The sequence below is a fragment of the Nylanderia fulva genome, unplaced genomic scaffold (genome assembly GCF_048542155.1).
Source record: "Nylanderia fulva isolate GAGA-0341 unplaced genomic scaffold, ASM4854215v1 Scaffold106, whole genome shotgun sequence".
NCBI classification, from domain to species: domain Eukaryota; kingdom Metazoa; phylum Arthropoda; class Insecta; order Hymenoptera; family Formicidae; genus Nylanderia; species Nylanderia fulva.
This window is the reverse complement of record NW_028189258.1, coordinates 57,480-72,187: the sequence shown is the minus strand read 5'-3', so window position 1 is coordinate 72,187 and position 14,708 is coordinate 57,480. Positions and strand designations below refer to the sequence as shown.

Here is a 14,708-nt window from a genome sequence, read left to right as displayed (position 1 = left end):
AATAAATAAATAAATGAACTGATATAAGAATATAACATAACATGTGTAAACAGGGAGACTCAAGGTTGAAAATAAAAATCTGAAAAAATTAGAGAATTATTTTTTCTACATTTTGAGCTGATTTATGACCATCCAACATGATGTTCAATTTAACGACCACCTTAATATATATATATATATAATTTTCGGCGTAAGTTTGCAATCTAAGGTGCGATTCCAACAAACTTTTGCGCAGCGCAAAAATCTCATTCATGTCTGCACTCTTACAATTCGTTGACCTTCGACGAATCTTGGAATGCGCGCTATATCAAAATGGTGTCTTACCGAATCACAAAGACACGAGCAAAAAAGAAAATGTAAAAATGTGTATGCATAGTATCCCAGTAAAAATGGGCAATCTCTAGTAAATATGTAAAATAAGTAAAAATAATCCCAGAAATTCCTATAAATTTTTTTTCTACAATGTGTCTTTCATACTTGTCTTTAAAGTTAAAAATATTTGTAATTTTGGCTGAATATTTTTCAATAAACTTTAACACAGTCAGTAGAATTTTCGTATCATGCAAAAATCATTGTTCTATTATCTGAATAAAAGTTTACTTTGTATCGTTTAAATGTTTTTCTTGAAAACAGTTAATTTTTACAAAATAAATCAAGAGCATGTTTTTTCTTTTAGAAAAAGATATTAAAAATCTAAAAAAAAACACGTAAAAATAAAAAGAAACGTTTTGCAAAAAGTTTTGCAAGTTAAGTAATTCACTTCTAGTTTTCCAACATAATTTCAAGAAATTTATGCTATTTTAAAGATCTTTACTTAATATAAAAATGATTACAAATTATTAAAATCTACAGAGTAAAGTAAGTTATTTAATTAAGAAAAATACTTCTCAAAAACTAAAAACAAGATTCTCAAAAAAGATGCGATAAAAATTTTTTATAGAAAAAAATTTTATAGAAACTTATGAAATTATTTTTACCTATTCCGTATATCCACAAGAAATTGAGCTCACTTTTATTGAGCCACCCTATGTGCATGCGTTATAAATAAATTGTAATATATATATATATAGATTTCGTAAATTTGTTTCATGCTTTCAATTTATCTGTATATCAGTATTTATCTTCAATCTCTCTTCAGCCTTCAAATAATTCATGCAATAAAAAATTCATCATTGCAAAAAAAAAAAAAAATATATGTACATAATATATAAATATAAATATATAATAAATAATAAATAAAATTACATATATAAATTTCGTAAATTTGTTTCACGCTTTCAATTTATCTGTACATCAGTATATTTTCTTCAATCTTTTTTTCAAATAATTCATATAATAAAAATTCATTATTGCCAAAAAATAAAAAAATATACGTATATTTAATATAAATAATATATAATAAATAATAAATAAAATTACATATATAGATTTTGTAAATATGTTTCATGCTTTCAATTTATCTGTATATTAGTATTTTTCTTCATCTTTCTTTCAAATAATTCATACAATGAAAAATTCATCATTGCAAAAAAAAAAAAAAAAAAAAAATAAAATATATGTACATAATATATAAATATAAATATATAATAAACAATAAATAAAATTACATATATAGATTTTGTAAATATGTTTCATGCTTTCAATTTATCTGTATATTAGTATTTTTCTTCATCTCTCTTTCAAATAATTCATACAATGAAAAATTCATCATTGCAAAAAAAAATAAAAAAAAATATATACGTATACATAAATAATAAATTTACTTTTGCAGAGCCAGTTTGATGTCGAAGGTGATGGTAGTGCCGGTGTCAACGTGAAAGATGTAGAGCATCGTGGAAGTCGGTTAAAAGTCTTCAACGACAGAGAAACGTGGATGTATTCGCCGCCGTCACGGGCCCCGTCAGCAACAGGAGGCCCACGGCCTCGACGGTTCGTCTAGTCAGCTCGATCGGGGCCGTACCCCACGTTCCTGGTCGTTCGCGAGGACGGCCCCTTCGAGACTATGCCGCATCGATCAACGCGATGATTCTCGACGTCGGTCTCGAGACGAAGCCCAGCTACGTGAGAGTCGCACCACGTCGCGCAATATCATCCAGATTTCTCGAGTGCGCTTCGAAAATTCCTTCGCAGCCTCTCTACCTGGGATTTAAAGGTTATATGGTCTCGAAAATCCCAAGAGATCGGCTCTAACCGTCTTTCCTCACTATGGGGCGTCGCGCCAGTTCTTTGTTTCCTTTGTTCCGCGACTGCGGAAAAGCTAATTCTTTGAAAACTGGAATCTTTTCGCAGGGACTAAACTACTAACAGCGGGACGTCGTTCTTACGATTTTTATGATCGACTCCGCTTTCTACTTTCCGCGGAGACTAGAAACACCGGGTCGATCACGTCACCTAGTGCAACCTTACGTCGCAATCTTCGTGCAACGCAATTCGTGATTCACGAACGTGTCATCGAGCCTCACAATCAATTTAGCGGACGCGATGTTCAAGAATTTAATTGAAACGTCACCAGAGTATATTTTCATATGGGATTTCCCTCAAGAAATCTCGAAGGGAGGAAGCCGAGCGTTCTTTAAATCTCTCTTTCCGTCTCTCTCGGAGCGTCTCCGTTGGCGCGATCGATTCGAGCTGCCAAGTTGCCGCCTCTACACGTTTAGGTAGGCATCGAAATCAATCGGCGGACGTCTACTTTTGTTCCAACAGCAGCGGCTTTCCGGGTTTTGGCGAAAATGCGCTCGCGCGCAAGCAGCCGATCGCTCCTAACGTCGGAGAGATATAAATGTGCAGGCTGACGCGTGTTTCGCGTCTATCGTGTCACGTACGGACAGCCGCCTCGGATCAGCTGCTCGCCAAAACAAAGCACTCACGCGCCGCGTTACGCTACCGCGTCCGCTGCGTTTTCTCTCTCCCTCTCTATCCTTTTTTTTCTCCCGTTTTGCTCGACGTTCACATCGACGAGGATTCGGGGACAAGGATTCTTTCCTACTTGTCGAATCTGCGCGATTGATGCGACAATGCGCAATACGTAGATTTACTACTATTAATAGTCATGTGTATTCTTGGCTCGCGTCCCGTCTTACGCATGAGGGACGACGAAAGTACCAAACCGACCGCACGACACAACACACAGACGATGCTGCGCCACCGCCAGTCTATGCGCAGAGCCGTCGCGTCGCATCGAACAAAGAGACTCCGCTTTCCCCGCGGCTTTTCCACAACGACGCAGAGCTCTCTCTCGTCGATACAGACGAATGTTACTTGGAATGTTTTTGCGCTTTACACTCGCGAGGACTGGTTGGACAGTGGCCAAGAATGCGTCGGTCGGAAGGATATATAATTAGACGTGAAGAAAGAAAAAAAGTAGGAGGAGAGAAGACAAATGACCCAGCTCCGCGCAGCACCGTTCAACGTTTCGCACTGACGCAGAGCGTCGCCAGCTGTTTACTATCGAGTCGCGACGAGCGTCGAGCCGAACACAGCCGAGCACGGCGGACAGAAGGACCGAACGAACGGCCGAGTCCGGTGGTAGGGGGCGAAAGAGACTCCAATCGTCGCCGCGCGAACTGTGCTGTGCTCGCTTGACGTCGTTCGTTTTGCGTCGTTCCGCCAGTGACGAATAGCGCGGTACACTGTAAAAAAATTTTGTAAAATTACATAAATAATAAATGTAAAATTATACATGATAAATAATGAAAAGGTAATCATTTCTATTATTTATCGTGTAATTTTACACTTATTATTTATGTAATTTTACATATTTTTGTGTAATATATTACATATTTTTTTACAGTGTACGAGTAACCGGGAATATTTTTTCTCCGAATATTTCTTATTGCGAATGGAAAGGAAATGTGTGTTTTTTAATCGCTATTTTTATAAATTGAGAGAAATAAAAAAAAATTATTTTTATTTACATTTTATTTTAATCGGGTAAATAATATTTTTTTTCTATTCTATATATTTTTATATGTATTAAAGTCATATCTTATAGATATATGGACTGGCAATATGTAGCAGACTTTGTCCGGATGAGGAGGTTAATGAGAAAAACATACTTTTTTACTTTTAGTACTTCTTTCTCTAATTTTCTCTGGACACTGTGTGTATTTCTAATACAAAAAACTATAGGTAATTAACAGTTTTTGTTGGCAACCGATCTACAAAGCCTATGATTAAAATTTCTGACTGAGAGAGAGGGAGAGGGGGGGGGGGGGGCAGAGAGGAATAATCAATTTTTCAAAATGGAATATTTTATTTAGCTATATTGTAATATATGTGATATAACGCAATAATCAGTGTATTATGCTTACAATTAGATGATTTTAAAATTAGCTAGATAAAGATGAGATAAAACTATATATGTAAATTATTAAATAAGGTGAAGATGATTTTGTTTTAAATATATCTAGATAAAAGATAAAATTATATGGCGATTTATCTAAATAATTTTTTAGATTGCTGATGTAAACACAGTTATAAAAAAATGTAAATGGTAAAAGAGATATAAAAATATATGTATTCATATTTTTATTTATAAATTTTTATCGCATACTGCTTAAGTTCTACTATTTAAGTATATTTATGTGATTTTAAACCAAAATTATCTGAAAATTATTCTACATAATTTAGAAAAGATAATACTTTTTTCATCTAACAATAAGATGCAAATATAGATAATACATATTTTTATTAATTTATATAAAGATAAGATGAAGCTAAAGTTTCACCTAGGTGATCATCTATATTATTTTATTTAGATAACAGCAAACACTGGCAATAATGTAATTGTATAGAAATATTGTAGACTTAGAAATCTTCTCTCTCTCTCTCTCTCTCTCTCTCTCTCTTTTAATAACACTTTCCTGCTACAAAATATAATAAAATCGAAATCTCAATAAATCTTATGATTCAAATATCACCTTATATAAACTTGTAGCTCATATTGTTTCTATTAAATAGAATAAAATAAAATAAAATATTTTTTTAAACAGTTTCTTGTATTATTAGTTTTATTTAATATATATATATATATATATATATATATATATATAAATATTCCGTTCTTTTCTAAAGTGAACATTTATTTCGACATTCTCAAGAAATGCAGTTTTCATTGCTCTAACATACAGCAGCTTTGTAGCGTAAATGAGATTATTAATCTTGTTTTCCTTTCACCACCTTCAAGTATACATAAAAAAATTTAAAAATTATAGTTAAAGAAAAAAGAGACAGTGTATCCGTTTTTACTTATATATTGTATACTTCTTAATATAATTGTTGCTTGTGGCGAACGTAACAATGCTCGATTCGGCTCGATGCTGCCGTAATCATCTGATTGTTCTGTCGCGCTTTGCGCGACCTTAGGATGAGGCTGTCATTGCTCTTTCCGCAAACTCTCGCGCCACCAACAATAAAACGTATTTAAAAATGCACAATGAATAATGATAAATGTTTAGACTTCAAAGCTCAACTTTTAACTGAATGTTTAATTTGTTTACTCTTTCTACCACGCGATCGATATCTGCACTAGAAATATAAATATTAACATATAATATATATATATGTACATATATGTATACAATATTTAAAATATATTATTCATAAGTAATTTTACTTTTTATATATAACGAGTTTATCTCTCTTTTTTGAATCTTGATAGAGCTATCTAAATAAAGAGCTTCATACAATATACATATTGCATTTTCAATTTAGAGATGAGAGCGGACGATGCAGTGCAAGAAACGAGCGATCGATATTTTTCCGTATTATTCGTATAATAAGAGGATTTGTTATACAAAGAAAGAAGCATTTTTCTATTTATTCAGATCAGATTAATAAACAGGGTGTATACTCAAATCTTAGAAATAAATTCCCTGACGATTCCATGATTTGACAGGACATGTTTTTACTTTTGTTTAAAATTCCAAGTAAAATTAAAGTACTTTAAATAATATTTGTAGAATACAATTTTGAAATAAATTTATTTGTTATACATAATTTTTTAACATTAATGAAGTATTTTTTCAATATAATAATATAATATAGTATTTGTATTATATAAAATATATTTTAATACATACTTTATATATATACTTTATATAAAACAAATAAAATTTATATTCTTTAAAACTCTATTTTAAAATCAAAAGGGCAATTTTTTTTTAATTTCCTGAGTTCAAATCAAATTCCATGATAATTCCATTTTTCAAGGTAGAACAAAATTCTCTGAGAATTCTAGGTTTTCCAGGTTTTTCCAAGGAGTATACACCCTGTTAACCCTTAGTCCCAACGGTTCTTTTCGGCACCTTTAATCCCGGGTCGTTTGCGTCTTTGCGTTATTTGGATCAGTAAAAACGCTTTAAAAAATCTGAAGAAATTCATGGAGCTTCTTGCAACCTTCAACTTGAAGTCCCAATCATAATATTTCGATAAAAATTATTTTTTTATATAGTTTGTTATTAAGAATGGAGGTACCTAAGGAAAAATCACTTGTTCGTTTGGGTCGCAAACGACCCATGAGTCAGGACTAAGGGTTAAATCTCTTCATTTGGGAAGCCTTTGTCATCAAGAAGCTCATAAAATAAAAAGTAAGACGCCTTGTCGCTAAGTGCGAGTCAAGGGCGATCGAGAGTAAAAGTAAATGTAGTGAAACGCGCCATTGGTTTGAAATCTGACAGAATTCGGAGATTGTGACGCATTCGCGGCGCGTTTGATATCGCGATTAATTAGAATACAATGAGTTTAGACATGCTGAATTTTAATTCGTTCAAATCTGTATAAGCGTAGAGTTTACTGCGTCGCGTCGTCGCGAATAGTTTCGACGCAGTAAAGGCCAATCTTGTTGCGTTGTAATTGCACATACACGTGCGGCAACTGATAAAGATGTCTTGAGAACTTGTGCTAAATATGTGACAAGAAGAACTGTGCATATGTAATAAACTGTGCAGTCATGTAGTTATCGAGAACGACGCTAGAAATAATATATTCAATAAATTTTTCTTTCGAGAAAATACGCATATATTAATAATTTTTTCATTATTACATATAGATACCATCATAGATTACAATACACATTTCAAGTAATCCATGCTGTACGTTTTGAAAAAAATTTATGATGTGTAAAGAGCGCATAGATAAATTCGGTGCGCAATTATTCAATATTAGTGACGCGATGCTTCGCGAAGGAAATCGCCAATATGCTAAACGTTTTGATAAAGTTGTGAGTCAGACTTTTACACAGGTATACTCATACCAATGCATCTTTCACATTGATCGTATCAAGTCGCACTTCGTTAAATTCTCCAAGTATGCAGATATGTGCGTGTGTGTGTGTACGTGTGTGTATATGTGTGTGTAAATCATTATTTTCACATACTTTCGTATTCTACATCGAAACAGATAAGCAAGACCGTGGCGTGAGCCGCTATTTTTATTTGGCGTATAAATGTATCGAATGAGGATTGGTCCCCCCAAGTAACATCAATTTCAATCAATTCGTCCTCGTACGAGACTGCGCGATAATTTTCGATTATTAACGAGTATTTCCCCCTTGTGGAAACATGTTCGCGCGAAAGAGGCTCATGAACTGGATTTCTGTATATATACAGAGAATAGAGAGAACTTTTATGTTGAAGAATGTATGTATATAGGGTGGACAAAATAAAGCGTTACGAATTTTTATCTCTAAAAATATTGTTTCTAGAAAAAAATATTTACAACAGATAAAAGTTGTTGGATTTCGAGGTGCAAAATAGTTGGCGCTACTGACTTTTTTCTAAAGGACGATTTTCAAGATCATTTTGAAGGTCATTTGTTTTTTTAAATATGGAACCGCCATATTTTTTTACATAAATTGATTCCTCACAATATTCTGCATAAAAAATTATAGGGGTAGGATAGCAAAGAAGTTAATAGTTTACAAGATATTTTAGAATTTAGTTTGACATAATCTTACGTAAACTATGTAAATATTCACTTTCCGATGATTTTATCTTAATATTTTTATGAATAAAATAATGAGAGGAATATCGATTGATGTAAAGAAAACACATAGTTGTTTTTAAGAAAAAATATAGCTGCTAGTGAAAATTACATATACATACTTTTTCTTATAAACAACTATGTGTTTTTTTTACATAATCGATTCTTCTCATTATTTTGTGCTTAATAGTATTGAGGTAAGATAGTCGAAAACTAAATATTTTACGAGATATTTCATAGTTTACGTAAAATTATGATAAACTTAGGTATAAAATATCTTGTAAACTATTCACTTTTTCACAATTCTATTCTTATAACTTTATATGCAGAATATTACAAGGAATCAATTTATGTAAAAAATATGGTGATTTCATAAAAAAAACAAATTACTTTAAATAACATTGAAAATCGCCCTTTAGGAAAAAGTCAGTAGCGTCAATTTCTTAATTTCTTCCTCGAAATTCTGCAACTTTTATTTGAAACATTTTTCTCTAGAAACAATATTTTTGGAGATAAAAATTCGTAACGCTTTATTTTAGCTACCTGTGTATGTATGTATATATGTATATAAATTTGTTAACTTTCTTTTTTCCTATCCTGTGTCTTTTATATAATTTCTTTCGTACTTTATCAATTTGAATCTTTTCTTGATCTTGCAAAGTTTAGAGATAGTGACTGACGCGCAAAACGCCGATTTAGTATTCGTTCGAACGCAACGAACTGACATGTTTCGTCATCCCTGACGAATTTCCGTGATCGCATAGTTAATAACATTGGAGCAGTCTCTCTTCACGACCTGCTTGTAGTAAGTATTAACATTTCTGATGTAATCAAATTCTCTCTCAAGTAAGACACGCACATACGCATCGTTAAAAAAAGTATATGATGTTTTTGGTTTCACTGTTTCATTAGATATCGAATAGAATAGAATAGAGTATTTCCTAACTAACAATAAGTAGAAAAATTGAATGGGATATTTCTTGGTTTATATTTTATGAAGAAAAGATCCTATAAACATATGCTTTAAACTGATTTGTTTTCAAAATATAAAATGTTATAAAAAGTTGTGGAAAAAATATGAAATTTGTGAAAATCTCGAAAACGTTTAAAAATATTGTATTTCAATTTGGAATATATGTACATGTAAGAACCATTTTTCAATATTGATGAAGTATTTTTAGATCCATCACAATTATGGATAATCCTATTAAATTTTTTGTAAAAAAATTGTACGCTATTGTTTTTCTCAAGTTTAACAATTTTTAAAAAATCTCGAACTACAACTCTATTAAAATAACCTCTTGTACTTTTTTTGAAACGATAAATCGCTTTTGAGTTAAGATAAATAATTGAAATAAAAACTGTGAAAACTACAAATTAAAATTAATAATTATATGTATCAATAAGAAATTTGTTTTATTCTGTTCGATGTTTCGAAGATGTAAAGTTTGGTGTGCCTGGTTAGCCTATCGCCCCTACTTCACCCCCACATTTTTTCTATTTTTTTTTATAACTTTGATATTTTATATTTTAAAAACGAAACAGCATTTGTTTATAGGATCTTTTTTCATAAAATAAGCTAAGGAATATCTTCTTAAATTTTTATACTTATTTAGGAAACACCCTGTATATACAATAATAAATATATAATTGATATCATAATAAATGAAGACCAAGATCTACGGACCAAAAAAGTTTCGGCATAATAGAATTATTTTAATAAGTACTGATCTCAAGCTTTAATGATAAGATGGGCAGAATAATTATAAAGAGTCGAGAGAAAAAATAAGTTTTTTATTAGATTAGCTTATAATTTTGTTTTCTTTTATTTATGCAATTCGCGCGATTCTTTCATTATTCTGCTTATTTTAATATTAGAGTTTGGTCTTATTAACATATAGTAAAATAAATTTTATAATTCCATGTCAGTCATATCGACATCGTAGTCAATATGTTTCAGAAAATACATCTTTATCGTGCAAACAGAATTATACAAACAAGTATGGAACAAGAAGATGACAGAATGACAATCTCTATAAATAGTTACAGTATGTGTGAGTGTGTGCGTAAACTGACGGCAAACATTGAAAACGCAATAGATTTTTTTTTTTATTAAATAAGTTGTAAATAATTTTTTCAATTAAGAAATATAGAATAAATATATAAGAGAAACACAAAAAAATATTCACAAGTAAATCTGATCTGATAACGTTTTATTTCGTTTGACGATCGCGTAAACAGGCGCAGTTCGAGAACATAGGAAATCTAAGCGAATAAATCGCGCGCAATTAATTCACTTATCGGGAAAAAGAACGAACGAGGATAAAGACGCGCGGAAGAAATGCGCTTCTATATTTCTCGTCTTCTACGTACGCTGATGTAAATGAAAGCGGCTCTCGCGAAATCAGCGCGACAGCTGATGTGCACACAGTTAAGCATAACGTGAGATTTCACGCGTCTATCTTTTTCTCTGCCCCTCCCGAACGAAGGTCTCTCAGCTCGCATCAGCTTTTGTAGCACGCGAGTCGCCAGAGAGCCCATGCGGGAGGTGCGTGAACAGACCGAGGTCAGATCACGCACGTGCACGTCGTGCGTGGCGTTCATTATATACGTATTATATATATACTCTCTCTCGTCTCATCATTGGCGGACGCGTCATTGCGTATATAGCGCTGCGATATTATCTAATTGTCGAGCACCGTTTTTGAATTTTACAATTGAATGTACGTATGTATATGTCGTAGGCAAATTGTTATTTTAGGCAAATATATATGCAGATAGCAAAATATATATGCATTCTGTTCTCATATTGTACTCATATTTCTTAAAACATGATGACAAAAATAGACACAGATGTAGGCTCATATGCTACTCAAAACACGGACATATTATGATATCTTTAACATTTTTGCAAAAATTGTCATTATGAGTACATATAAATATGCTCAAATTAATATCTGACAATGAGCTCACATTTTTCATCATATGTATGTAACTTGTGCTCATGATTCCTATCATCATAATATGATTACAAGACATACAACACATTTCAATCAATATCAGAAGATCATGACATGATGAAATCTGATCATCAGGCATTTCTATCTGGGTAGCTTTTGACTAGTCAAATGCTATATATCTGCCTGGTCAAATGGCTTTCGTCCGTTTATTTGTGTCCAAATGCTATTTTCCTAGACAAATAGCATTTGCCTGAACGTTTTTTAAAATGGAAATAAATGTGGATACTGTTCCGAATGAAACACTTCGAGTTTATAACAGCCCTTTTGCGTACTGAAAATAGATAAAACAATATAATATACAATGTTACAACCCCGTAAAATATTGCAAACCCATGTGGACCTCGCCTTCGCGTGGAAAAGTGTATACGTGGACATTGTATGTATACTATAATTGTGTTTGTATGCAGAATTGAAATCAATTATAAAAAGAATGTACTTACCAGCTATAAATAAAATACTTTGCACTAATCTTATATATGTGATATGGATTTCGGGTAAATCAATTGTTTTTTTCATGTTGCAGCTTATGACCTGCTGAACAAAAGATGCGATAGCCTCAAAGCTAAATAATAACCAATTATTGAGTTATATAGGCAGTTAAGCAGTTCGTAAAGTCCGAGATTTTTATATTTGACTTGTAAAAGTGTAAGCATCGACATACGACATATATGTATAGTTGTGTTTGTATGTAGAATTGGAATCAAATTATAAAAAGAATGTACCAGCTATAAATAAAATACTTTGCACTAATCTTATATGTGTGATATGGATTTCGAGTAAATCAATTGTTTTTTTCATATGTTGCAGCTTATGACCTGCTGAACAAAAGATACGATAGCCTCAAAGCTAAATAATGGACAATTATATATTGAAATAATACTGAGACAAATTACTTCGACCAAAAACTGGCTAATTCTTTTATTAAAAGTAAATGAACACTACGTTTCGACTAACATTGTGGTCCTTTTCAAGTGCTAAAATACAAGAATACAAAAATACATAAGTTGCCAAGCGAAAATTATCTTTACATTAACAAAAATCGATATACATACTTATACAATACTTATTCTGCAATTACATTAATCCGAAATGGAGACGTGAAATTATCACCTGTCATGTTAACAATCTGTTAGCTATTGAAGACAAAGTATCATATTTTTAAATCATTTGTATAATGTTGTAAATAGGACTAAGATTATCCGTGTCTATTTGTAAATTAATTTTATTTGTTTGTCTTTTTATATATAACATTTCGGCGATCTCTCTTTTCCGTTTATTTTTCTCAGTATGTAAAATACATGGTTCAAGCCATCGGAAATCATGATTGTATTCGGTTCTATGCTTGCTGCTTGATGAAACGTAGTGTTCATTTACTTTTAATAAAAGAATTAGCCAGTTTTTGCTCGAAGTAATTTGTCTCACAATCAGTGTTATTTTTAAATTGTCACTGGCGAAAATCAACATTTATTTATGAATAATTATATATTGAGTTATATAGCCAGTTAAATAGTTCGCAAAGTCCGAGATTCTTATGTTTGACTTGTAAATCAATAACTGTCTATTTTTTAATTTTTAACCTATTACATTTTTGTTTAATAAATCATAAGCTATAACATACGAGAAAACTAGCTGATTTTATCGGGATTTAATTTTATCTAGGATTTTATATAAATTCAAAAATTCTGCACTAATCCTACATAAAATTGAACCTTAATAAAATCTAATGGTTTTCTCGTATGTTATAACTTTACATCTTTACATTATGTTATTATATACCTTTTTCAGTAAGCCATAAGCTACACACATGAAAAAATCAGCTGATTTAATCGAAATTCATTTTACATAAGATTAGTGCGAAATACTTTTTCGGATGCAATAATTTTAGTAAAAATATTACAAATAAAGTTATTATCATCGAAGTAATTAGTTCGATTAAAAAAAGTCGTTCGATTAAATGTAATCGAACAAGAATATTATTTTCTGACATGTGCTAATTTTGACTTCTAATATAATTGATTATATTATGCACATATATACATATATATTATATTTAATAATATATCATTTTTTATAGTAAAAATTCAAGAATATCAAAATTAGTGAATTATTCTTTCATCCATGCATAACATATGTAATTTATAATTATAGATATATTATAAATGTATAATAACGCGTGCAAGTAACATACACACGCATATGTTCATTTTAAAATTAGACACAAAGCTATATGTTTTCCTTTACACTTTAAGACCTGCGCACAATAGAAAAAATATTAGAAATAAATATTATAATAAATATTAGAAGTTAATTTTAAAATAAAATCGAAATATTCTGATATACAAATACAAATTCAGGTATAAAGTGCTCCTACTATAGTTTATTAGTCCTTATTAGTCCTTTATACCTGAATTTGTATTTTTATATCAGAGTTTTCTCGATTTTATTATTTTAAAATCATTCTTGTTCTTATATAATATTTAATATTTATTCTTAATATTGTCTGTATTGTGCGCAAGGTCTTAGATTCAGGTTAAAAAATTGAGGAATGGAATCGGACTCGCCTGATGTTTCCTCGAGGCGAGATATCGACACGATCGATATACTGCGGTTAATGACCCAGAAAATGCCAGATTATTTTTTACCCTGGAAACGCTGTTATATAAATATTAAAAAGAATACAACGAGAAAACGACCGTCGCGAATTTCGTACGAGTGCTTTATCTGTAGCAGCATTTGTTATGATAACAAATATACATATATATATTATTTCAGCCTCTTTTCTTTTTCTTCCTTGTTTCTACCATTCCGTCATTACGCTATTATCTCGCAGCGATTCTTGTTTGGGTTATCGGCCGCGTTTTTTATCGTTCTCTTGGCGAAAAAAAAGAGATCAAAAGAGATAAAAGATAACGAATGTTGCATGTTACCAATACATTGCGCTGGATATCTCACTTTTAAGTTCAATTCTCCGAATCGCGATTACGACATTTGATAAGACTCGTGAATTGCGTTCCTAAACGACTTCGCGCTGATAGACGTTCCAAATATTCGAGAAATGGCAGACTGCAGATGGATATGGAGATTATCTTTTCGGGAAGAGAGGGGGAGGAGGAGAAAAAGAGGACGATCTCAATGATGAGTTTCAAACTATCTGCGCATTTCAACAGTTGGGCAAAGTTCGCTCATGTTTGACCAGTTCATCAACAAAAGATGAAAAAGGAATACTTAAAATTTGTAATTTAAAATTTAATGAAGTAATTTTGTAGATGAATGCTCTTTATTAACTGCGTATATCTGTTATTCAGAAATATATATACATATTTCTGACTCTTTTAAATATAACTTGTCTCTTAAATATAACCCTCTTTTAAATATATAACGATATTGAGAATTTAACTGACAACTCAATATGGCAAGTTAGTTTTTCTATATAAACTTTTAGTTGATAAATATGTTTTGTTGCCTTTCTTTAATTTAAATATTCGCGCATCTACATATAATATGATAATCTGCTTTTGTAAAAGCACATATACATAAAATATGTTATTTAATACGTCATTTATAAAAACTATAGTAAACCTAGACTCAATAAGATATAATATTTGCGTAACATAAATGTCAATGAGTAAAGCTTATTTAAAACTAGAAACTTACTTGTCATTTGTACGTAAGGTGTAGATGTTCTAATTAAGACAATGTTCAAATCGG

At 31.3% G+C, this 14,708-nt stretch overlaps 1 protein-coding gene and 1 long non-coding RNA gene across 3 annotated transcripts in view; one reads left to right on the top strand and one right to left on the bottom strand.

Annotated features, from left to right (window-relative positions):
• Positions 1–3,461, bottom strand: part of Atg17 (autophagy-related 17) — a 36,867-nt gene extending 33,406 nt beyond the window's left edge. The window contains exon 1 of one of the 2 annotated variants that reach the window (XM_029304449.2): positions 1,764–3,461. In XM_029304449.2, coding sequence (XP_029160282.1) covers positions 1,764–1,831 — 68 coding nt within the window. In that variant the 5' untranslated portion in view covers positions 1,832–3,461. The remainder of the gene's footprint in view (positions 1–1,763) is intronic. The other variant, XM_029304450.2, reaches the window with a different exon arrangement.
• Positions 3,462–8,433: 4,972 nt separating this feature from the next.
• On the top strand, positions 8,434–11,755 carry LOC146725061 (uncharacterized). The gene is made up of 2 exons (XR_014925194.1): positions 8,434–8,785; positions 9,941–11,755. It is a non-coding gene; the product is annotated as an uncharacterized LOC146725061 (long non-coding RNA).
• The last annotated feature ends 2,953 nt before the right edge of the window (positions 11,756–14,708 follow it).